General features: G+C 54.8%; 3 protein-coding genes across 3 annotated transcripts; 1 reads left to right on the top strand and 2 right to left on the bottom strand.

The window, feature by feature from the left end:
- Nucleotides 1-201: 201 nt before the first annotated feature.
- LOC129715585 (P30 adhesin-like) lies at nucleotides 202-683 on the top strand (the record flags this gene model as incomplete). The annotated part of the gene is made up of 1 exon (XM_055665458.1): nucleotides 202-683. A coding segment is annotated over exon 1 (480 nt), but the record flags the coding sequence as incomplete, so codon positions are not given.
- Nucleotides 684-744: 61 nt separating this feature from the next.
- LOC129715587 (uncharacterized protein C14orf93 homolog) lies at nucleotides 745-10327 on the bottom strand. Its single transcript, XM_055665461.1, is given in 10 exon segments — nucleotides 745-756; nucleotides 1138-1296; nucleotides 1298-1494; nucleotides 1917-2027; nucleotides 5478-5581; nucleotides 5988-6049; nucleotides 6451-6726; nucleotides 8371-8504; nucleotides 8506-8951; nucleotides 10241-10327. Coding segments are annotated over 9 exon segments (1335 nt in total). The 5' UTR covers nucleotides 8786-8951; nucleotides 10241-10327.
- Nucleotides 10328-17439: 7112 nt separating this feature from the next.
- On the bottom strand, nucleotides 17440-23175 carry LOC129715586 (proteasome subunit beta type-5-like). Its single transcript, XM_055665459.1, has 3 exons — nucleotides 22935-23175; nucleotides 19944-20250; nucleotides 17440-17738 (listed from the first exon to the last, which is right to left on the bottom strand). The coding sequence occupies exons 2-3, from the start codon at nucleotides 20137-20139 to the stop codon at nucleotides 17440-17442; spliced, it is 495 nt and encodes a 164-aa protein (XP_055521434.1). The 5' UTR covers nucleotides 20140-20250; nucleotides 22935-23175.
- Nucleotides 23176-25297: the final 2122 nt, after the last annotated feature.

Here is a 25297-nt window from a genome sequence, read left to right as displayed (position 1 = left end):
CTCTCTCGCCCCCTTTCATTCTCTCCCTCACTCACCGTCTCTCTCTCCCTCCCTCCCCTCTACCCCCTCCCCCTCCCCCCTCCCCCCCTCCCTCACTCCCCTCACTCTCTCTCCCCTCTCCCCCTCTCCCTCACTGACCCTCTCCCCCTCTCCCTCCCTCCCTCACTCACCGTCTCTCTCTCTCTCCCCCCCGGCAGGTGTCCATGCTGGGTAATCTCCGTGCCGTGTTGCAGTTGCTGAGACAGAGCCCCCAGCGTCGCCGCCACCGCCGCCACCGGACCCTGCGCCGCCTGTCTCGCCGCATCCGCCGCTCCCGACTCTGGGCGCTGCTGAGACCGGCGCGGGGGGAGGCCACCGGAGCCGGCCCAGAGACCGAGGCTGAGCTGCCCCCCTCCTCCACCGAGGCCCCCACCCCCAGCAAACCCGGTCTCCACCCGGAGGAGCCGCCCGGAGCCGCCGCCGCCGCCGACACGGAGCAGCTGGGATACACGGAGCAGCCGGGATACACGGAGCAGCCGGGATACACGGAGCAGCCGGGATACACGGAGCAGCCGGGATACACGGAGCAGCCCGGATACATGGAGCAGCCCGGAGACACCGACAACCTCCCGCTGCTGCCGATCACTGCCCGCCCCAAGTCTCACGGCACAGACCACCTGAAGCTGGACTCTACCCCCTCTCTCCCTCCCCTCTCCCCCGTCTCCCCCTCTCCCCCCCCCCCCCCCCCCCCCCCCCCCCCCGGGGTCACTGTACATTCTGGTATCTTGGAGTAAACTTGTTCTGTCTAACGGCCTCGTGTTTGTCTGCGTGGAGAATGGAGCGTGTGTGGGTGTGTGTATCTGTGTGTGTGTGTGTATCTGTGTGTGCGCGTGTGTATCTGTGTGCGTGTGAGTGTGTGTATCTGTGTGTGTGTGGGGGAGGCCAAGGGTGGGGAGTGTGCGACTGTGTGGGGGGGGTTCCATGGGGAGAAGAGAGTGTGGGAGAGGGAGAAGAGAGGGAGTGAGGGAGGTGGATGATCCCGTGTGTGAGTATTGCACAAGGACAGCTGTTAGAGGTTGCAAAATCAGTTTATTTTCAGTTCTCTAACCCCCCCCCCCCCCCCCCCCGCCCCTCCCCCCTCCCTTCCTGACCACCCGCCCCCCCCCCCCCCCCCGGCTTCAGTCGCCCTCCACCTTGACCTCCACGTAGGGTGGGGGTGCGAGGAAGGTCCCGGGCGGGGGGAAGGGGCTGGGGTTCGGGCAGGGTGGGCAGCCTCTCGGACGGGGGTCCCTGCACGCGGTTCGGCCGCTGCCCGTGGGCGTGAGCTGGTGTCCAGCCGGCGGCACAGGCGGGTGAGGGCGGGGGGACGGAAGGACGGGCTACGGGCGACCCACACGCCCGGCTCCAGCGCGCTGTCCTCCTCGTCTGACATCAGCTCCTCACTCGCCCCCTCCCACACACGGCGATCCTCCGCATCCAACAGCCGGGCCAGGGCCGAGCGGGCCGCAAATAACTGGGGGGGGGAGAGGGAGGGGGGGGGAAGGGGGGAGGGGGGGGGAGGGGAGGGGAGAGGGAGGGGATGAGAGGGAGGGGGGGGAGGGGGAGGGGGGAGATAGAGAGGGGGGAGGGAGAAAAGGAAAGAGAAGATGAGTACACAGGGAAGTCGGTCTCAAACACATTGCCCCCCCCCCCCCCAACATTGCCCCCCCCCACACACACCCCCTCCCCCAACATTGCCCCCCCCACAGCCTCGTTGCCTTTTCCCAGACAGTACCTGGCAACAACCAGTTCCCCCCCCCACACACTCACTCCCCCCCCCCCCCCCACACACACACTCCCCCCCCCACACACACACACACATCCCCCACACACACAGTCCCCCCACTCCCCCCCACCCCCCCCCCCCACACACACCCCCCTCCCCCGTGTGTACCCGGTATATCGCCGGCTGCGCAGCTTCTTGTCCTCACGTTCCCGCAGGCTGCGGTGGGGGTTCATGGCGTTGCGGTACTCGCGCCTCTTGGTCAGGAAGTACGCCACACACGCCCCTAGGGGGGGGGGACGGGACGGATCAGTCACCGGACAGACAACCCCCCCCCCCCCCCCGCGTCCCCCCCACCCACCCACACCACGTCCCAAATACCTGCTGGTCTGTGGGGTGACGGGGGCCTCAGTGCATTGTGCGGGGTGGGGTGGGGGGGGGGGGGGGGGGTTGGGGGGCTGTGAGTGAGGGGTGAGGGTGGGCAAGGGGTGTGGGGGTGGGGTGGGGGGAGTGGGTGAGGGTGGGCAAGGGGTGTGGGGTGGGGGGTGGGGGAGTGGGTGGGGGGGTTGGGGGTGTGAGGGTGGGGAGTGGGTGGGCAAGGGGGTGGGTGTGGGGAGTGGGTGAGGGTGGGCAAGGGGTGTGGGTGGGGCAGTGGGAGAATCGTGCTGGACCTAAGATCCTGATTCCCTGCTGTGTCTACAATTCCTCAACTCAATAACTGGACTTCACTCAACAATTGCACCTCAAGATCTTCAAACCCAAACTCAACAACTCAACTGTAAATTGCCCCGAGTGTGCAGGGAGTGGACGAGAAGATGGGATAGTCATTTGATGGGCCAAAGGGCCTGATGCCGTGCTGTCTCTCCCAATTCCACTCAACTCAATAACTCAACTGCCCAACTCAACCTCAAACTTATCAACTCAACACTCCACTCCTCAACAACTCCACTCCTCAACACTCCACTCCTCAACACTCCACTCCTCAACACTCCACTCCTCAACACTCCACTCAACACTCCACTCCTCAACACTTCACTCCTCAACTCGACTCATCAACACTCCACTCCTCAACACTCCACACTCCACTCCTCAACAACTCCACTCCTCAACACTCCACTCCTCAACACTCCTCAACTCCACTCCTCAACACGCCACTCCTCAACACGCCACTCCTCAACACTCCACTCCTCAACACTCCACTCCTCAACTCTCCACTCCTCAACTCTCCACTCCTCAACACTCCACTCCTCAACACGCCACTCCTCAACACTCCACTCCTCAACACTCCACTCCTCACTCCACTCCTCAACACCACTCCTCAACTCCACTCCTCAACACTCCACTCCTCAACACTCCACTCCTCAACACCACTCCTCAACACTCCACTCACTCAACACTCCACTCCTCAACACTCCACTCCTCAACACTCCTCGACTCCACTCATCAACACTCCACTCAACACTCCACTCCTCAACACTCCACTCCTCAACACTCCTCGACTCCACTCATCAACACTCCACTCCTCAACACTCCACTCCTCAACACTCCACACACAACAACTCAACTCCTCAACACTCCACTCCTCAACACTCCACACACAACAACTCAACTCCTCAACACTCCACTTCTCAACAACTCGACTCAACAACTTGACTCCTCGACTCCACTCCTCAACGGGACTTGACCCAACTCGATACTCGACTGACAACAACTCAACTGAACTACAAGACTCAACTTGACTCGACACATCATCCCGGCAAGAGCAGGAATGGGTGACGTTTCGGGTCAGGACCCTTCTTTAGACTCCGACTACTAGAGTCTGAAGAAGGGTCTCGACCCAAAACGTCACCCATTCCTTGTGTCCAGAGATGCTGCTCGTGTTACTGCAGCTTTTTGTTGAGACCAACATCTGTAGTTCATACCTACACAACTCCACCTGACGCCTCCACTTGACAACTCCACTCACCTCACCTCAACGCAACTCAAACTAAACAACTCAACAGAACAACATTCACCCGACTACAAACTCAATTCATAAGGTAATAGGGTCATAAGTGATAGGAGTAGAATCAGGCCATTCGGCCCATCAAGTCTCCTCCACCATTCAACCACGGGTGATCTATCTCTCCCTCCTAGCCCCATTCTCCTGCCTTCTCCCCATAACCCCTGACACCCGCACTGATCAACAATCTATCTATCTCTGCCTTAAATATATCCACTGACTTGTGGCCTCCACCGCCGTCTGTGGCAACGAATCCCACAGATTCACCACCCTCTGGCTAAAGAAATTCCTCCTCATCTCCTTCCTAAAGGAACGTCCTTTAATTCTGAGGCTGTGCCCTCTGGTCCTAGACTCTCCCACTAGTGGGAACATCCTCTCCACATCCACTCTATCCAGGCCGCCCACTATTCTGTACGTTTCAATGACCCCCCCTCATCCTTCTAAACTCCAGCGAGTACAGGCCCAGTGCCGACAAACGCTCATCATAGGTTAACCCACTCATTCCTGGGATCGTTCTTGTAAATCTCCTCTGGACCCTCTCTCTCCAGAGCCGGCACATCCTTCCTCAGATACGGGGCCCAAAACTCCTCACAATATTCCCAATGCAGCCTGACCAGCGCCTTATAGAGCCTCAGCCTCACATCCCTGTTGTTGTATACAAACTCTCATGAAATAAATGCCAGCATTGAGTTTACTTTCTTTACTACAGATTCGACTGCAGATTAACTGTTTGGGAATCCTGCACCAGCTCCCAAGTCCCTTTGCACCTCCGATTTCTGCATTCTCTCCCCATTTTGAAACATAGACAATAGGTGCAGGAGTAGGCCATTCGGCCCTTCGAGCCAGCACCGCCATTCAATATGAGCACGGCTGCTCAACCTCCTCTGGACCCCAGTCCACGCCTTTATCCCTACGACCACAATGCACGACCCCACACTTTGCTACACTATACTCCATCTGCCACTTCTCTGCCCACTCTCCCAACCTGTCCAAGTCCTTCTGCAGACTCCCTGTGTTCTCTACACTACCTGCCCCTCCACCTATTTTCAATTCCCTCGTCCAAATCATGAATATACAACGTGAAGAGTAGCGGCCCCAACACCGACCCCTGCAGATCTCCACTGGTCACTGGCAGCCCACCAGCCAACCTGCTGTCCATGCTAGTAGCTGCCCTTTGTACCTCAGCATTACATCCCTGCGCTTGTATACAAGCCTTGAAATAAATGCTAGCATTGCGTTTGCCTTCTCTGTCATATGCTGAGAGAATGGACGGCTGGGCTTGTACACTCTGGAGTTTAGAAGGATGAGAGGAGATCTCATTGAAACATATAAGATTATTAAGGGTTTGGACACGCTAGAGGCAGGAAACATGTTCCCGATGTTGGGGGAGTCCAGAACCAGGGGCCACAATTTAAGAATAAGGGGTCGGCCATTTAGAATGGAGATGAGGAAACACTTTTTCTCACAGAGAGTTGTGAGTCTGTGGAATTCTCTGCTTCAGAGGGCGGTGGAGGCCGGTTCTCTGGATGCTTTCAAGAGAGAGTTAGATAGGGCTCTTAAAGATAGCGGAGTCAGGGGATATGGGGAGAAGGCAGGAACGGGGTACTGATTGTGGATGATCAGCCGTGATCACATTGAATGGCGGTGCTGGCTCGAAGGGGCCGAATGGCCTCCTCCTGCACCTGTTGTCTATTGAAACACAGGATCAAACTGGTCCCGAAACACCGGGCCTACCTTTCAGCTCCTTGTCGGTGTAGAGCGGGGGACAGTCGGCGAGCTGGCCCTTCAGCCCATCCAACAGGAACCGCACCACTCCCATGTTCCAGGCTGACTTGATGCTGCCTCGGGGAGAGACGAAGACATGTCAGGGGTAGAATCCTCTCCCCCCAACCACCGCCCCCCCGTCCAGTGCCCCCCCCCCCGTCCACAGCCCCCCCAACCCCCCCGACCCACCTCTCTACACACCCTCATCACCCCATCCCTCCCACCCTCTCACTTCCCCCCTCTTTCCCATCTCCCCTCTGCCTCTGCCTCTCTCACTCCTCTCCTCCCTCCTCTCTGTCACGGACCCACACGTGTGTGTACCGCTGTGTCACGGACACACGCGTGTACGCACCCCTCTGTCATGGACACACGTGTGTACGCACCCCCTGTCACGAACACACTAGTGAACACGGACACACGCGTGTACGTACCCCTCCGTCACGGACACACACGTGAACACGGACACACGCGTGTACGTACCTCTCTGCCCCGTTGAACCTCCTGTCGTTGGAGACGTGATTGTGGATGTTGTGAACCATTTTCTGTGGGAGACGGAGAGAGAGGGAGGGGTGAGTGTTGCTGGGGCCCGCACTAGTGACCCCACCCTCCCCTCCCCCTCCACCCTCCTTCATTGCTCCTCTCACCACCGCCACCACCTCTCTTCCCCCCGTACCCTTCCCCTCACTCCCATCTCTTTTTCATTCCTCTGTCTTCTGATCTCCCTCCCTCCGCCCCCCCCTCCCTCCCCTCCATCTCCCTGCTCCCTCCCACTTCACCTCTGATCTCCCCCCCATCCCTGCTCTCTGCTCCCCTCTCAACCACCCCCCCTCCCGCTCCCATCGTCTCCCCTCTACCCTTTCCCTCTTCTCCCGCCCCCACGAACGCCTGCCCCCCCCCTCTCCCCCCCCCCCCGCCCATCTTCCCCCCCCCCCCCCACACTCACGGACAGCACGACGTCCCTCTTCCTGCGGATGCTCCTCGCCCCGTTACCCCGGCCCAGGGGCCTCAGGAATGATAGGGGAGGGGGTGGAGGCAGGCGCAGGGTCCCAGCAATGAGGGGGGTGGGGCGGGGGGGGCCGGCCAGAGGGAGGGTCCCGTCGAGGCTGCCCCCAAACAGCTGATCCATCAGCAGGAGGCTGGAGCCGGTGATATCCCCCTCCCCCAGGGCAGAGACTCCACCCCCCTCTGGCGACGGGACGGACTCCCGCCCCTCACACACCTGTCGGGAACACGCGAGCACGTCAGGGCACCGGCTGAACACGCGTGAGACAATAGGTGCAGGAGTAGGCCATTCGGCCCTTCGAGCCAGCACCATCATTCAATATGATTATAATTTGTTTGGTTGTTTTGTTGTTTGTCTTTTGCACAAAAAATCCGCGAGCATTGCCACTTTCATTTCACTGCACATCTCGTATGTATATGTGACAAATAAACTTGCCTTCTCTCCATACCCCCTGATCCCTTAAGCCACATCTAACTCCTTCTTAAATATGGCCAATGAACAGGCCTCAACTACTTTTTGTGGCAGAGATTTCCACAGATGCTGTGTCGTTAATAAAGTCTTTGGGTCTTTTTCTTGGTGTAAGGCTTCAGTTATTACCACAGCCGGTGCGGTACTGGCTCAGTGGGCTGAAGGGCCTCCTCCTGCACCTATTGTCTATTTGTGGTCTAGGCATGAACTCAGGGGCGACCACACCTTTGCGGTTGAAGCCCCTAGACTGTGGAACAGCACCCCTCTCCCCATCAGAACTGCCACCTCCATCGACTCCTTTAAGTCGAGACTTAAAACTCATCTCTACTCACAAGCCTTTCTTGACGTCCTCTGAGGGAGGGCTATATGTATGTATTTATGGATGTACTTAATCTATGGACCAATGTTGTATAACGTTAGTACCTCCACCAATGTAAAGCACTTTGGTCAACGAGAGTTGTTTTTTAAATGTGCTATAGAAATAAAAGTGACTTGTGCATTGTCACCCTTATCATTTATCAAATGACAGCCTCCCTTCCTCCCCACGGCTCCTTAACCACACCAGGCAGCCACCCCCCACCCCTCTCCTTGTATAACCATATAACAATTACAGCACGGAAACAGGCAACTTACTCTCACCTAGTTCCCATCTACCTGCACTCAGACCATAACCCTCCATTCCTTTCCCTTCCATATAACTATCCAATTTATTTTTAAATGATAAAATCGAACCTGCCTCCACCACTTCCACTGGAAGCTCATTCCACACCACTACCACTCTCTGAGTAAAGAAGGTCCCCCTCATGTTAGCCCTAAACTTCTGTCCCTTAAATTCTCAAATCATGTCCTCTTGTTTGAATCTTCCCGACTCTCAGTGGGAAAAGCTTATCCATGTCAACTCTGTCTATCCCTCTCATCATTTTAAAGACCTCTATCAAGTCCCCCCTTAACCTTCTGCGCTCCAAAGAATAAAGCCCTAACTTGTTCAACCTTTCTCTGTAACTTAGTTGTTGAAACCCAGACAACATTCTAGTAAATCTCCTCTGTACTCTCTCTATTTTGTTGACATCTTTCCAATAATTTGACATCTTTCCCAAAATTGTACACCATACTCCAGAATTGGCCTCACCAATGCCTTGTACAATTTTAAAACTTTTTTGTGCTCACCCCCCCTCCCCACAGACCCTCTTGAGCCCCCCCCCCCCCCACAGACCCTCCCTGCAGCCCCCTCCCCCCCCCCAACAGACCCCCCCCTGCAGCCCCCCCCCCCCCCCAACAACCCTCCCTGTAGCCCCCCACCCCCACAGACCCTCCCTGCAGCCCCCCCCCCCCCAACAGACCCTCCCTGCAGCCCCCCTCCCCATCCCCACAGTCCCACCGTTCTCCACGTACCTCTGTCTTGGCCGCCGGCTGTGTTTGGGGCTGGGGGCTGGTGGGCTTTGTGTATGGGGGGGGTGGGGTGCGGGGAGAGGGGCCGGGGTGGGGAGGGGCGCCGTGTGCCGGGGGGGGAGAGGGGTGGGCGGGGGGGGAGGGGTAGCCCGGCCAACTGCTGGACTTGCCTCTCCAGCCCCCGCAGCAGCCGCTGGTTGCCCCGGGCCACCTCCAGCGCCTCCTGAGCCGTGGCCCCCACCGTCTGCAGCCGCTGGTAGATGAGATGCAGCAGGGGCTCGGCCCCCTCCACCGACACCCCCTGCCCGCTCACGGCCACGGGGGCCACCCCCGCCCCCTCCCCCACCCTCGCCCCCCACCCCCCCCCTCCCCCTCCCCCGCCCGGCGGAGTGAACAGGATGGTGGCGCTAAAGGACATCCCCTCCCTGCTGCACAGAGAGAGGGAGAGAGAGAGAGAGAGAGTGGAGGGGGGGAGGGGGTGCAGGGTCACCGGGGTGAGAGCATGCAGTGTCCGGACCCCCCGGCCCTCACTTTGCCCCGGACCGCCCGCCGGGAGACATCGCAGACCAAGCGTCAGGAACTACCTGCGGGAGACGAAGAGAGGGGAGCGTTAGTCCGTGCACTCTGCATCCGCCACCCCTCCCATCCCTGCCCCCTCTGTGCCCTGCGCATCCACCACGCTACCCCTCCCCAGATCCTCCCAACCCTGGATTCATCCCCAACATTGCCCCCCCTCCCCATTGACCTTATGTTGCCCTCTGACCTCCCATGTTCAATGCTAGCATTTATTTCACGAGGGCTTGTATACAACAACAGGGATGTGAGGCTGAGGCTCTATAACATAGAAACATAGACATAGAAATTAGGTGCAGGAGTAGGCCATTCGGCCCCTCGAGCCTGCACCGCCATTCAATATGATCATGGCTGATCATCCAACTCAGTATCCCGTACCTGCCTTCTCTCCATACCCTCTGATCCCTTTAGCCACAAGGGCCACATCTAACTCCCTCTTAAATATAGCCAATGAACTGGCCTCGACTACCTTTGTGGCAGAGAGTTCCAGAGATTCACCACTCTCTGTGTGAAAAATATTTTCCTCATCTCGGTTTTAAAGGATTTCACCCTTATCCTTAAACTGTGACCCCTTGTCCTGGACTTCCCCAACATCGGGAACAATCTTCCTGCATCTAGCCTGTCCAACCCCTTAAGAATTTTGTAAGTTTCTATAAGATCCCCTCTCAATCTCCTAAATTCTAGAGAGTATAAACCAATATAAGAGTATAAGGCGCTGGTCAGGCTGCATTGGGAATATTGTGAGGAGTTTTACAAGAACGATCAGCCATGATAGAATGGCAGAGTAGACATGATGGGCCGAATGGCCTGATTCTGCCACAATGTGAACCCCTGCCCCCTGACGTCACTACACCACTGACGTCACCGCCCCTCTGACGTCTCCGCCCCTCTGACGTCACCACGCCACTGACGTCACCGCACCGTCGACCCCCTCCCCGACGACACCGCGTTGACGTCACCGATCACGCGGCGACGTCAACGGCCGTGCCTGCCCTCCCCCCCCCCACTCCCTCCCGGGCGATCTTTGGTCCCGAAGCTTCTAGAAGGAGGAGGCGGCGGCGGGGGGGGGGGCGTCGTCATCGTCGTGTCTCCCCCCCCCCCCCGGGCCTTGTGCATCGCCCCAGCCCCGTGTACCCGCCTGATCCCCAGCCCCGTGTACCCGCCTCACCCCCGTGTACCCGCCTGATCCCCCGGGCCCGTGTACCCGCCTCACCCCCGTGTACCCGCCTGATCCCCCGTGTACCCGCCTGATCCCCCGGGCCCCCCGTGTACCCGCCTCACCCCCGTGTACCCGCCTCACCCGCGCTCCGGGCCCGTGTACACCGAGCTCCCTCCCTCCCTCCTCATTGGCCGGCCCCGCGTGTACACGGCGACCCCGCCCCTGCACCTCCCCCCCATTGGCCGCCGCTCCCGCCCGTCACCGGCCTCGGCGCCTCCCCATTGGCCGGCCCCGCGTGTACACAGCGGCCCCCGCCTCCCATTGGACGAGCGCCGCGGGTCCCGCCCCCGGGGAGGCCCCCGATTGGTCCGCGCCGCCGCCGCTGCACAGCCAATGGACGGCGGGGATGGCAGCGCTGCGCCCGCCCCCTCGCCCGCCCGCCCGTCAATCATTCAGCCGCGGACCCGCCCCTAGTGGGGACTGCAGGGGCTAGACCAGTGTCACTGGCCCTTCGGCCCAAACACTCCATGCTGACCCCCCCCAGTGGGCGCTGCTGGAACTGCAGGGGCTAGACCAGTGGCACTGGCCCTTCAGCCCACCCACTCCATGCTGACCCCCCCCAGTGGGCGCTGCTGGAACTGCAGGGGCTAGACCAGTGGCGCAGGCCCTTCGGCCCAACCACTCCATGCTGCCCCCCTCCCCCCCCAGTGGGCGCTGCTGGAACTGCAGGGGCTAGACCAGTGTCACTGGCCCTTCGGCCCAACCACTCCATGCTGACCAGCGACTACCCCACACACTAACTGCAATTACACCTGAAGCCAATTAACCTACAAACCCGCACATACGTCTTTGGAGTGTGGGAGGAATCCGGAGCGCCCGGAGAAAACCCACGCAGCTCACGAGGGGAAAACGTGCAAACTCCGCGCAGACAGCGCCCGTGGTCAGGATGGAACCCGGGTCTCTGGCGCCGTGAGGCAGTGACTCTACCACTGCACCTCCTTGGAGTGCAGGAGGATGAGGGGTGATCTCATAGGGCAAGGGTTCCCAACCTGGGGTAAATTGACCCCCAGGGGCTAAATCTCGCCGACACTGGGGTTATATTTGTTGATTGTAGATTTGTACATATTTGTTCCCATTTGCAGACTGTGTTTGGTTCTGGTATACCGGCCGGTATCTGCTCATCATTAGTCGTTCATCAATAAGTGAAAGGACATTGTTATGGGCTATTGAAGTTGTCTGGGGTAAAAGTTTGAGAACCCCTGTTGTAGAGATGTATAAAATCATGTGAGGAATGTAACTAGGAAAATGGACAAGGGAGAGCCAGTGGATGTAGTGTACCTGGACTTTGAGAAAGCATTTGATAAGGTCCCACATAGGAGATTAGTGGGCAAAATAAGGCCATTTGTTTTCGAGGTAGAGTGCTGACATGGATAGAGAGGTAGATTAAAATGCTGGAGAATCTCAGCGGGTGAGGCAGCATCTATGGAGTGAAGGAATAGGTGACGTTTCAGGTCAAGATCCTTCTTCAGACATGGATAGAAAATTGGTTGGCAAACAAGAAACAAAGAGTAGGGATTAATGGCAGGCAGTGGCGAGCGAAGTGTTGAAAAACTCGGCGCTGGGACCGCAGCTATTTACAACATACATTAATAGAAACAGAGAAATTAGGTGCAGGAGTAGGCCATTCGGCCCTTCGAGCCTGCACCGCCATTCAATATGATCATGGCTGATCATCCAACTCAGTATCCCGTACCTGCCTTCTCTCCATACCCTCTGATCCCTTTAGCCACAAGGGCCACATCTAACTCCCTCTTAAATATAGCCAATGAACTGGCCTCGACTACCCTCTGTGGCAGAGAGTTCCAGAGATTCACCACTCTCTGTGTGAAAAAAGTTTTTCTCATCTCGGTTTTAAAGGATTTCCCCCTTATCCTTAAACTGTGACCCCTTGTCCTGGACTTCCCCAACATCGGGAGCAATCTTCCTGCATCTAGCCTGTCCAATCCCTTAAGAATTTTGTAAGTTTCTATAAGATCCCCTCTCAATCTTCTAAATTCTAGAGAGTACAAACCAAGTCTATCCAGTCTTTTTCATAAGACAGTCCTGACATCCCAGGAATCAGTCTGGTGAACCTTCTCTGCACTCCCTCTATGGCAAGAATGTCTTTCCTCAGATTGGGAGACCAAAATTGTACGCAATACTCCAGGTGTGGTCTCACCAAGACCCTGTACAACTGCAGTAGAACCTCCCTGCTCCTATACTCAAATCCTTTTGCTATTGAAAGCTAACATACCATTCGCTTTCTTCACTGCATGCTGCACCTGCATGCCTACTTTCAATGACTGGTGTACCATGACACCCAGGTCTCGCTGCATCTCCCCTTTTCCTAATCGGCCACCATTGAGATAATAGTCTGCTTTTCCGTTTTTGCCACCAAAATGGATAACCTCACATTTAGTTTTACATTATATGCATCTGCCAAACATTTACAAACACCAGCAATTTTATCCCGGTATTAATTTGATGTTGGGTTATATAGGCGAGGATGGTAGAGGATGGGGTATTCAACACGGGGAAGATCGGAGAGCGAAGAGGGATATGATTTTTAGTGGGAACTAGATAGATGTCGGTGACTCGTGGTGGTTTTTTTTTTTTTTACATTCCGTATGCCATCAGCAGCGGGCCACAAAAATCAACCGCTTGCTCTGACTCACCCCTTGAACGCCGCCTTGCAATACCCACACCCAGAGGGTTTTCCCACCCCCCCCCACCAATGCAGCTTTCAGGTGTACGAAGGATTTGTCTTTACCTGGGGACTTGGCACGATTGGCAGATTCGCCTATCTGTCTGTTTATTCACATTTTTTCTCATTGATTAGTGTCTTTGTGTAGCAGTCATGTTTGTTTTAAAGAAGGGGGACATTTTTTCAGTCTCCCCTTACCTTGCCAGAGTTCCAAGATTGTTTACTTGGTTAGTTCCCCGGTCGCTCTGCATTAGATAGCATGGATGGCGGGGCTATCCACTGGAAATTGACTTCCAGACCCCAACGGCCGGGGCTGGAATTGTTCGGAAACCGATCCCTTGCCTGGGATCCCAACAGCCCGCGGCCTGAGAAAGATTGTGGTCGGATTTGAACCTGGATACGGGAACGAGATGGCCTTTTGGTCTACAAATTGAGGAAGGACATGGTTTTTAAGGTGAAGTTATCCATTTGGGGAAAGATTTAGGAAGCGATTCCCATTTTAGGATGCGGTGGCCGACTGTTTCTATGATACGAGATGGATAGAATTGGTGTTCAGAGGGTGTAGGAAGAGATCATGTTTTGCAGGATAAGATAGAAGACTTGCAGCATGGTCGATTTAAGCATTGATTCAAAAGGATTTGGGACAGGTCTGCAGGTAGAATTGGATGTTTCCCAGGGTCTTGGTTTACAGAGCACACCAGGACAGCATTGCGTCACAGGTTAAGGATACTGGAGAAAATCCTACGGAGTTTGCATGCCATAGAGGGAGTGCAGAGAGGTTTCACCAGACTGATTGGTGGGATCCCAGGACTACCTTAGTCCAAGAGCTGGATAGTAATTTTTGATGACTCTCAGGAATTTAAAGATTGAGAGGGTTAGTATGTGGGACTTACTTGTTTCTTGAGGGGATGGACAGGCTTGGCCAATGACACTTACAGGTCCGGGATAGTGGGCAAGATAGGGAGGATTACATTGGACATGAAAGGAGGCTAGGATTGCCCTTCGAGAAGATAATTTTTTTAGTATGATCATGGGTAATCTTCCAACTCTCTGCACATTTTGTGAGGCTCTTATAATCTAACTGGATCTTTAGTAAGCACATTTTGTAGAAGATTAGGTGTATGGAGGAAGCCCCTCGGATCCTTCTACCAGCAGAGATCACGGCTGAAGTCGATCAGGCCCATCGTCATAATGACCTCGTCCTTGACCCCTTGAATCAGTTTGCTGAACCTTCGCTGCACTCGCTAAAGAGGCCAATGAATGTCCGACCTCAGATTGGGAGATCACAGAATTGTCCCGTCATAATATCCAGTTTGTGGTCACCCGGACCCTGTACCCCTGCCAGCCCGCGCCTTAGAGCTTTCAAATCCTTTGCTATGAATTCTAACATACCATTCGCTTTTCTTCACTGAATGCTGCACCTGCAGGCCTACTTTCAATGACTGGTGTACCATGACACCCAGCTCGTTGCATCTCCCCCCTTTTCCTAATCGTACCACCAGGAGACAATATTCTACTTTCCTGTTTTTGCCACCAAAACATACTAACCTAAACACAGTATCCACATTATGTTGCATCTGCCAACCATTTGACAACACTCACCCAGACTACTCCAAGTCACCTTGAGTCTCCTAGCATCTGTGTCAAGCTAACACTGCTCCCCATGTTAGTGTCATCCACAAACTCAGAGATATTGCCTTCAATTCCCTCATCCAGATCATTAATATATATTGTAAATAGCTCCAGGGTCCCAAGCACTGAGCCTTGCGGAAACCCCACTATCACTGCCCGCCATTGTGAAAAGGACCCGTTTACTCCTACTCTTTGCTTCCTGTTTGCCAGCCAGTTCTCTATCCACATCAATACTGAACCCCCAATGCTGTGTGCATAAATCTAATGATTTAGATGAGTGGATTGGGGGTTACATTAGCAAATTTGCAGATGATCAGCCACGAGCAGTGAATGGCAGCACTGGTTTGATGGGCCGAATGGCCTACTCCTGCACCTGTCGTCTATTATGCCCTCTCATCCTTCTATATTCCAACAAATACAATCCCGGGAATTAACCTGGTGAACCTACGTAGAGAAATCAAAAACCAGAGGACATAGGTTAAGGTGAAGGGGGAAAGATTTAATAGGAGCCAGAGGGGTAACTTTTTCACACAGAGGGTGTATGGAACGAGCTGCCAGAGGAGGTAGTTGAGGCTGGGACTATCCCAACGTTTTGGACAGGTACATGGATAGGACAGATTTAGAGGGATATGGACCAAACGCAGGCAGGTGGGACTAGTGTAGATGGGGCATGTAGGTCGGTGTGGGCAAGTTGGGCCGAAGGGCCTGTTTCAGTGCTGTGTGACTCTATAACGTCATTTTCACCAACTACAACATGGATCCCACCAGAAATCAGGCGAACTCGAAGGGCTCTTCCCATTCCACTCCTGCCACCCCCTTTGACCGCGTCATGCTGGCTCTTTAGAGATCACCCCCACCCCCCCCCCCCCCCAAGGCAGCCGCACAGCCCCCGTGTCTGCCCCCCAACTGCTCATGTGTGTACCACTAGGGGGCGCCGCACGATTGGCAGCCTCGCCAACAGTCTGTCTGTTCTTTCACCTTTTTTTAATTGTTAGTGTTTGTGTAAATGCCGTCATGTTTGTTTTATGTGGGGGGAGAGAGGGGGGGGAACATTTTTTCAGTCTCTTACCTTGCCGGAGATGCTATTGTTTCCCTGGTTGTATCCCCGGTCGCTCTGCAGTCGAACATCGATGGAGCTGGGGGCCTCCACGGACTGACTTCGAGCCCCACCGCGGGGCGTGGACTTAATATCGGAACCGATCCCTTGCCTGGGATCCAACCGCCCGCGGCCTGCGGACTTTACCGTCTTGGTGAGACCACACCTGGAGTATTGCGTAGTTTTGGTCTCCAAATCTGAGGAAGGACATTATTTCCATAGAGGAAGTGCAGAGAAGGTTCACCAGACTGATTCCTGCGATGTCAGGACTGTCTTATGAAGAAAGACTGGATAGACTTGGTTTATACTCTGCTAGAATTTAGGAGATTGAGGGGGATCTTATAGAAACTTACTTCTTCTTAACCTTGAGTATTGCGTACAGGTCTAGATGCAGGAAAGACATTGTTGCCCGATGTTGCGGGAAGTCCAGGACAAGGGGGTCACAGCTTAAGGAGAAAGACTGGATAGGAATACTCTCTAGAATTTAAAGATTGAAGATGATCTTATAGAAACTTACAAAATTCGTAAGGGGTTGGACAGGCTAGATGCAGGAAGATTGTTCCCGATGTTGGAGATGTCCAGGACAAGGGGTCACAGCTTAAGGATAAGGGGGAAATCCTTTAAAACCGAAATGAGGAAAACTTTTTTCACACAGAGAGTGGTGAATCTGTGGAACTCTCTGCCACAGAGGGTAGTTGAGGCCACAGTCCATTGGCTATATTTAAGAGGGAGTTAGATGTGGCCCTTGTGGCTAAAGGGATCAGGGGGTATGGAGAGAAGGCAGGTACGGGATACTGAGTTGGATGATCAGCCATGATCATATTGAATGGCGGTGCAGGCTCGGAGGGCCGAATGGCCTCTACTCCTGCACCTATTGTCTATGTTTCTATGAGAGCTCGCAGTCTCGGGAGAGGCCGAGTCGGGAAGCTCCGACGATGCAGAGGTTCGACCGGCCCAGACACGGGGTCCGATCACCGGTGTGGGGGAGCTGACATCCCCCCCCCCCGATGCAGGAGCTGATCGCCTCGACGCGGAGGGCCCAAATGCCGCTGGTTACGGGAGTCAAGATCGTCCCGTCAGCAGAGCTCGAGGCCCCCGACCTCAGGCAGGAGATGAGATTGAACTTTCTTTCACCTTCCGTCACAGTGAGGAATGTGGAGGAGTCACTGTGGTGGATGTTAAAATGTGTTTTGTGTGTTATGTTGCTTTTTATTGGTGTGTACCAAAACATACTTGGCTAATAAAGTATTTATTGTGTTGTCTACCAAGTTTGATGAAGCTACATCCTGACACTCAGGTGTGTAGGAAGGAACTGCAGATGCCTCTGTGTCAAGGAAAGACACAGAGTGCTGGAGTAACTCAGTTGGTCAGGTCAGGTCAGGATATGTGTGTGGACCCATCAGACTCAGTGCTTGGACATACTTGTACACACAGTATTGTGAGTGGTTACACCACCGCCTGGAACAGCAATGCCCACACGTGGCCTTAGGCCCACCCCCACCCCCACCCCCACTGTGAGACAGCCAGCCAGGGGACCAGGGGGTGCAACAAGTGTTTTATTTCAGCTCCAAACAGTCGACAGAACCACGGGGAGAGGCAGTGTGGACACTTCACCCCCCCCCCCCCCCGTGAATGACGCAGAGTCAACAACCCCCCCCCCCACAATAAACAACCCCCCCCCCCACCCCCCCCATATAGCCCAGGCGACGGAGTCAGACAACCCCCCTAATAAACAGAACAACCCCCGCCCCCACCACTCCAATGGATATCCCCCCCGTAGCCCGTCCTCACCCAGTCCCCCCCCTCCTCGCCCCACCCCCTCTCTGTCCCCCTCCATCCTCTCCCCCTGTCCCCCGGTCCCCCCCCCCCTCACTCACAGCCCTCCCTGCCCTCCCGCTGGAACTTGACGTGGAGGTCAGACACGTCGTCGGCACTGATGCGCTCCCAGCCGCTCTCCCGCACGTGGTACAGGGTGACGGTCCCGCCGGAGTAGGCGTCGCGGTACGTGGCGTGGTAGATGGCGCGGCGGGCAAGGTCGTAGGCCGCCGCCGGCTCCAGGTCGGGCTTGTAGACCCGGTCCAGCACGCCGTACGCATAGACCGACCCCGAGCCCACCGAGAACACGTCTCCCGACACACGGTTCCCCTCATTGTCCACATAGTACAGACCTGCAGGGAGAGGGAGAGAGAAGGTGAGAGAGGGGGGGCAGAGGAGGGTCCCCCACTGACCTAGTACAACAGGTCTGGGGGAGAGATAATAGATAACAGGTGCAGGAGTAGAGGCCATTCGGCCCTTCGAGCCAGCACCGCCATTCAATGTGATCATGGCTGATCATCCACAATCAGTACCCCGTTCCTGCCTTCTCCCCATATCCCCCCCTGACTCCGCTATCTTTAAGAGCCCTATCTTGCTCTCTCTTGAAAGTATCCAGAGAACCGGCCTCCACCACCCTCTGACGCAGAGAATTCCACAGACTCACAACTCTGTGAGAAAAAGTTTTTCCTCGTCTCCGTTCTAAATGGCCGACCCCTTCCCAGAAATTCCTGCCATTGCTGTTCCATTGTCATCCCTGCTAGGGTCCCTTTGCGGTCAACTTTGGCCAGCTCCTCCCTCATGCCTCTGTCGTCCCCTTTGCTCAGCTGCAAAACCAACACATCCAAAATCACTAGCTCCCTCTCAAATTGCAGATTAAATCATATTATGGTCACTGCCTCCTAATGGCTCCTTAACCTCAAGTTCCTTTATCAAATCTGGTTCATTACACAACACTAAATCCAGAATTGCCTTCTCCCTGGTAGGCTCCAATACAAGCTGCTCTAAGAATCCATCTCGGAGGCACTCTACAAACTCCCTTTCTTGGGGTCCAGTACCAACCTGAATTTCCCAGTCTGCCTGCATATTGAAATCTCCCATAACAACCGTGGCGTTACCTTTACTACATGCCAATGTGCTCTCCTGATGAAACTTGCACCCTATATCCAGGCTACTGTTTGGGGGCCTGTAGATAACTCCCACTAGGGAGTCTTTTTACCCATATAATGTCTCAGCTTTTTACCCATATAATGTGACATCTGATCCTATGTCAACCCCTCACTAAGGACTGGATTTCATTCCTAACCAACAGAGCTCCCCCACTCCCTCTGTCCACCTTCCTGTCATTCCGATATGAGGAATAACCCAGAATATTCAACTCCCTGCATCTTGCAGCCAAGTCTCTGGAATTTCCACAACATCACGCCTGCCGGTCTCTAATCTTTCCTGGTCCAAGAACACTGATGCAATTATCAAGAAAGCTCATCAGCGCCTCTACTTCCCGAGAAGATTACGGAGAGTCGGTTTGTCAAGGAAGACTCTCTCAAACTTCTACAGGTGCACAATAGAGAGCATGCTGACCGGTTGCATCGTGGCTTGGTTCGGCAACTTGAACGCCCTGGAGAGGAAGAGACTACAAAAAGAACGGGGTACTGATTGGGGATGATCAGCCTTGATCACAGTGAATGGCGGTGCTGGCTCGAAGGGCCGAATGGCCTACTCCTGCACCTATTGTCTACAACCATTGGACTCAAAACTTTAAGGACATGCGTTTAAAAGCTACACTGATGATTCATGTTTAAGAAAGAATTGTAGATGCTGGAAAAATCGAAGGTAGACAAAAATGCTGGAGAAACTCAGCAGTTGGGGCAGCATCTATGGAGCGAAGGAGTAGGTGACGTTTCAGGTCGAGACCCTTCCGGCTCCATAGATGCTGCCTCACCCGCTGAGTTTCCAGGAAGGGACTCGACGTCACCTACTCCTTCGCTCCATAGATGCTGCCCCAACTGCTGAGTTTCTCCAGCATTTTTGTCTACCTTCGATTTTTCCAGCATCTGCAGTTTCTTCTTAAACAAGCTAAATATAGAAACATAGAAAATAGGTGGAGTAGGCCATTCGAGCCTGCACTGCCATTCAATATGATCATGGCTGATCATCCAACTCAGTATCCTGTACCTGCCTTCTCTCCATACCCCCGGATCCCTTTAGCCACATCTAACTCCCTCTTAAATATAGCCAATGAACTGGCCTCAACCACCCTCTGTGGCAGAGAATTCCAGATTCACCACTCTCTATGTGAATTTTTTTTTCTCTATGTGATTTTTTTTTCTCATCTCGTTCCTAAAAAGACTTTCCCCTTATCCTTAAACTGTGACCCCTTGTTCTGGACTTCCCCAACAACGGGAACAATCGTCTTGCATCTAGGCTGTCCAACACCTTAAGAAATCCGTAAGTTTCTATAATTCTTCACTCAATCTTCTATGAAGAATCAATATGAGGTGCTGCTCCTCCACAGCCCTGCTTGAACCCCCCTCCCCGCTCTGCCCCGCATGTGCCTGTACCTGGTCCTCTCTTGTCCCAGCCACAGATCATGGTGCCCATAGACAGCCCCATGCCCTTGTACTGGTACACCATGTTGGCGAGCAGCTTGGAGGCGGCAGCCACCGAGATGCGCTGCTTGTTGCGTAGCTGGTAGACGCGGCACTGGCGGGCCAGGAGACGCTGCCAGAAGCTGCAGTCCGCCGCGCCTCCCGCCATCGTGCCCAGCAGGTAGGGGTTGATCTCGATCACCTTCCGCACCGTCTGCGATGCGATGTAGGAGCCCGCCGTGGCCCGGGAGTCCACCGCTACCACCACGCCGTGGTTGAACTGTGGGGAGAGAGAGAGACAGGGGGAAGGGGAGAGATTAGTACACTCACGACATGGATGAACTTTGGGGGAGAGAGAGACACGGGGAAGGGGAGAGATTAGTACACTGCTACCACCACGCCATGGGTGAACTGTTGGGGGGGGGGGGGGGGGTAAGGGGAGAGAGAGGCATCCCAGAGAAGAGGTGTCCGGCAAGGCTGTAATCTGAGCCCGACACTGTTTAATGTATATATCAACGATTTGGCAGTAAAGTTGGACCAGAGCACAGCGCCGGGCCTCTGTCTTCTGGACGGAGAGGTAAAATCCCTGTTTTATGCGGATGACTTGGTTCTGCTGTCCCCCACAGAACAGGGACTGCAGCAACAGTTGGACCTACTTGATGAGTACTGCCAAAATTGGACCCTGGCAGTAAATCTAAAGAAAATCAACCGTGATTTTTCAGAAAAGACGCAGATGTCAGGAAGATTCATTCAAATTTACTCTCAATGGTATTGTTATCAAACACACTATGAGCTATACCTACCGTGGTCTAACTGTTTCAACATCAGGGAACTTCAATATGGCAGTGAATGCACTAAAAAAGAAAGCTCGAAGAGCTCTGTATGCAGTAAAAAGAAGATTCTACAACATCCAAATTCCAATTAAAATCTGGTTTAAAATATTTGACAGTGTAATCCAGCCTATTGTGCTTTATGGTAGTGAAGTATGGGGTCCGCTCAGTCACCATAGTTATAGTAAATGGGAAAAACATACAACGGAGGCCCTGCATGCGGAATTTTGTCGGAACATCCTCCGTATCCAAAGGAAAACACCAACAAACGCATGTAGGGCGGAATTAGGCAGATACCCACTGATAATAAATATCCAGAAAAGAGCACTACATTTTTGGAATCACCTTAAATCTAGCCCCCCAGATACCCTCCAGTTTAAAGCCCTTCAAACACAAGAGGGGAACCCAGAAAAGAGCTCCCTGTGTCAGTTGGCACTGAGACTAACTACCGCTATTCAGTTAAACCCTATCCAGTTAAACCCTGACCGGCCTCAGATCAATACTGACCCCCAATCACCAGTTAGAGTGAACCAAATTATCAAACAATGTAAAGAAACGTATTTGGAACATTGGGATAAAGAAACCAAAAGCCAAAGCAGATTAGAATGTTACCGTGCCCTAAAAAGAGATTATAAATTGGCAGACTATCTCTCAACTGTTAGAGACATAAAGCAGAGACAGACCCTCACCAAATACAGGTTAAGTGACCACTATTTGGCAGTTGAAAAAGGAAGACAGAAGAGATTCTGGCAACCAAGAGAAAACAGAATATGCGGCCACTGTTTGACAGATGAGGTTGAAACAGAGGTGCACTTCCTCCTAAAATGCAAAAAATTTGACAAAACAAGGAAAGCATACTTTGACAAACTCAGTGTGGCAACCCCTGATTTTAAAGAACTAGATGATACATCAAAACTAAGAATAATCCTTGGCGAAGGAAATACGGCACATCTTGGTGCACAATACGTAACAGCATGCCATAACCTGAGAGACGGTGAATGACCAACATGCACATATGTACGCACACACTAATTGACATTAACTAACACTAAGAAATTAATATTGAATTGTTAAACTTGCTATTGTGTTGTACTGCTTACAGCTGCAAGAACGTGTAGCAATCAATAAAGGGCTATAGGCCTATTGCGAGTTTATGTACAGGGACATATCTATCCATGCACTGTATACTTGTATTTATACTTATGCATTTTAAATATGTATGTCATGTTTTATACTTTGGCAATATAACAATGTTTTTTTTTATCATGCGAATAAAGTTTTTAAATTGAAAATTGAGAGGGAGGGAGGGAAAGAGGGGGGGGAGAGAGGGAGAGCAGGGGGGAGGGAAGGAGGGGGGAAGAGAGGGAGGGGGGGTGGGGGGGAGGAGGGAGAGGAGGGGGGAGGGGGAGGAGAGAGGGGAGAGGAAGGAGAGGGGGAGAGGGGGGGAGGGGGAGGGAGGGGAGAGGGGGGAGAGGGGAGAGAGGGACCCCTCCACTGGGGGAAGAGACCCCCTTACTGACCACGTGACCCCCCCCTGGGTGCCCCTCCCCCTGTTGGGCCAACTGCTCCCCCTCTATTGACTCCCATAGAGGGAGTGCAGAGAAGGTTTCACCAGACTGATTCCTGGGATGTCAGGACTGTCTTATGAAGAAAGACTGGATAGACTTGGTTTTATACTCTCTAGAATTTAGAAGATTGAGAGGGGATCTTATAGAAACTTACAAAATTCTTGAGGGGTTGGACAGGCTAGATGCAGGAAGATTGCTCCCGATGTTGGGGAAGTCCAGGACAAGGGGTCACAGCTTAAGGATAAGGGGGAAATCCTTTAAAACCGAGATGAGAAGAACTTTTTTCACACAGAGAGTGGTGAATCTCTGGAACTTTCTGCCACAGAGGGTAGTTGAGGCCAGTTCATTGGCTATATTTAAGAGGGAGTTTAGATGTGGCCCTTGTGGCTAAGGGGATCAGAGGGTATGGAGAGAAGGCAGGTACAGGATACTGAGTTGGATGATCAGCCATGATCATATTGAATGGCGGTGCATGCTCGAAGGGCCGAATGGCCTCTACTCCTGCACCTAATTTCTATGTTTCTATGTTTTCTATGACCCCCCCCCCCCCCCCGGCGGTTTCCCACCTTCAGGCACAGTGTTGTTGTCCCGTGCAGCAGCTCGATGCGAGTCCCCGGTTCCCCGACATCGCCCTGTGGGTCAGCGGCGGGCGGCAGCTGTAGGCCCAGGCCCAGGCCCAGCCCCAGCCCCGTGGTCGTGGTCGTGGTGCCGGCCCCGGCCCAGGGTCCAGCCTCTGCCCCGGCCCCGCGGCCCCACAGCCCCGAGCTCCAGGGCCCGCTCCCGCTCCCGCTCCCGCTCCGCAACACGTCCGCCAGCGCCATCGCCGCTCAGTCACTGCCCGCCGGACGTGACGTCCCCCCCCTCCACCCGCCCTCTCTCCCTCTCTCCGCCTCCCATTGGAGGAGCGGGCCCGTCCGTCCAACGCTCCGGGCCTATCAGACGCCTCTTCATGACGCACCAATCAAAGGCTGTGGTTGCTGGCCAATGGGAGGCCGCCGCTCGCAGAGGCCAATCAGAGGCTCTGACTGCGGGCCAATGGGAGGCCGCCGCTCGCTGTGGCCAATCAAAAGCTCCCGCCCCGCGGCCCGAGCCCCACCATTGGTCGGCGGTTGCTCCAATCGCAGGCGCGCTGCCCCAAGTGACGAGGGGTCGGGAAGAACGCGGTGACGTCAGGGGGCGGGACCCGTGGTTGATTGACATGTCCTGTTGTATCATCTGTGATTTATAGAATTAAACTTATTATTGTCCCTGGTTATTGCCCAGTTAGTAACTTGTTATTGATCCCTTGGTCTGTGATTATTAACTTATTAGTGCCGATGGTTATCAATTTATTGAACTGGGGTCGGCCATTTAGGACTGAGACTCTCTCGAGGCTCCTCCCCCCCCCTCCTCTCTCCCCCCCCCCCCCCCCTCTCTCTCTCCCCCCCCCCCTCCTCCCCCCCCCCCCCCCTCTCCTCCCCCCCCACCCTCCTCTCTCCCCCCCACCCCCTCCCTCCCCCCACCCTCCCTCCCCCCCCTACCCTCCTCCCCCCCCCCACCCTCCTCAACTCTCCCCCCCCCCCACCCTCCTCTCCCCCCCACCCTCCTCCCTCCCCCCCACCCTCCTCTCCCCCCCCACCCTCCTCCTCCCTCCCCCTACCCTCCCTCCTCACCCCCCCCCTACCCTCCCTCTCCCCCCCTCCTCCCCTCCTCTCCCCCCCCCTCCCCTCCTCTCCCCCCCTCCCTCCCTCCCCCCCTCCCTCCTCTCCCCCCCCTCCCTCCCCCCCCCCTCCCTGCCCCTCCTCCCCCCCCCCCCCTCTCCCCCCCCCCCTCCCCCCCCCTCCCCCCCCCACCCTCTCTCCTCCCCCCCCACCCTCCTCTCCCCCCCCTACCCTCCTCTCTCCCCCCCCACCTCCTCTCCCCCCTCTCCCCCCTACCCTCCTCTCCCCCCCCACCCTCTCTCCTCCCCCCCCCTCTCCTCTCTCCCCCCCACCCTCCTCCTCTCCCCCCCCTCCCTCCTCCCCCCCCCCCTCCCTCCCCCCCCCCCTCCCCTCTCCCCCCCCCCCCCCCTCTCCTCCCCCCCCCCCTACCCTCCTCTCCCCCCCCCACCCTCCTCTCTCCCCCCCTACCCTCCTCTCTCTCCCCCCCTACCTCCCCTCTCCCCCCTACCCTCCTCTCTCCCCCTGTCTACCTCTCCCCCCTCCTTTTACCCACCCCCCCCCCCCCCCCCCCCCCCCCCGGCGTGTGGGGGTGATTAGTGTGTGTGTGTGACGAACGGATCCCACTTGCTCTAGTATACTTGTAAAACTCTGATCTTGGATGTGTATTTATTTGTGCGTGTACGATGTTCGTGTGCGTTTCACATCTCCTCGAAAACATGACACGCTAACGGTGAAATTTTTACATATTCCGTTAGAGATTCATGCCGTGGTCAAAAATCTCCTTATCTGAAATTTTCATGCATTATTTCTCGAGATATTTATGAAAATGTTCAAAAATCTCCAAAAACGTGGAGAAAAACAGCTGTGTCTCGCTTATTCCCTGTGCCTAGCCCTGTTCACAACATTTTTGCTATCCAAGTACACCGAGTTCACACTAGCTAGCAAGTGCAAATGCATTTTTTAAAAGTCTAAAAATGAGGGAGGCTGAATAAGGCGAAATGAGCAGCCCCTGCGCAGTTGTTAGCTGTGGGTGAGTGATGGAATCTTGTGTTGAGGGTACGAGTTGTGTTGGAGAAAGGGGAACGGGTTGCTTTGGGGGACCAGGCCTACCGTGGGGGCTATGGGTGAGTGGTGGAATATTGTATTGGGGGACCAGGCCTCCCGTGGGGGCTGTGGGTGAGTGGTGGAATATTGCATTGGGGGACCAGGCCTCCCGTGTGACACGGACCCAATGGGTCCCACTTGGTCTGGTTACCTATTAATTGCTAACTTGTATTATCGATGATTAA

Source organism: Leucoraja erinacea, unplaced genomic scaffold (genome assembly GCF_028641065.1).
Source record: "Leucoraja erinacea ecotype New England unplaced genomic scaffold, Leri_hhj_1 Leri_1267S, whole genome shotgun sequence".
Classification (NCBI taxonomy): domain Eukaryota; kingdom Metazoa; phylum Chordata; class Chondrichthyes; order Rajiformes; family Rajidae; genus Leucoraja; species Leucoraja erinaceus.
The sequence above is the reverse complement of the archived record's forward strand: the minus strand, read 5'-3'. Positions and strand labels throughout refer to the sequence as shown.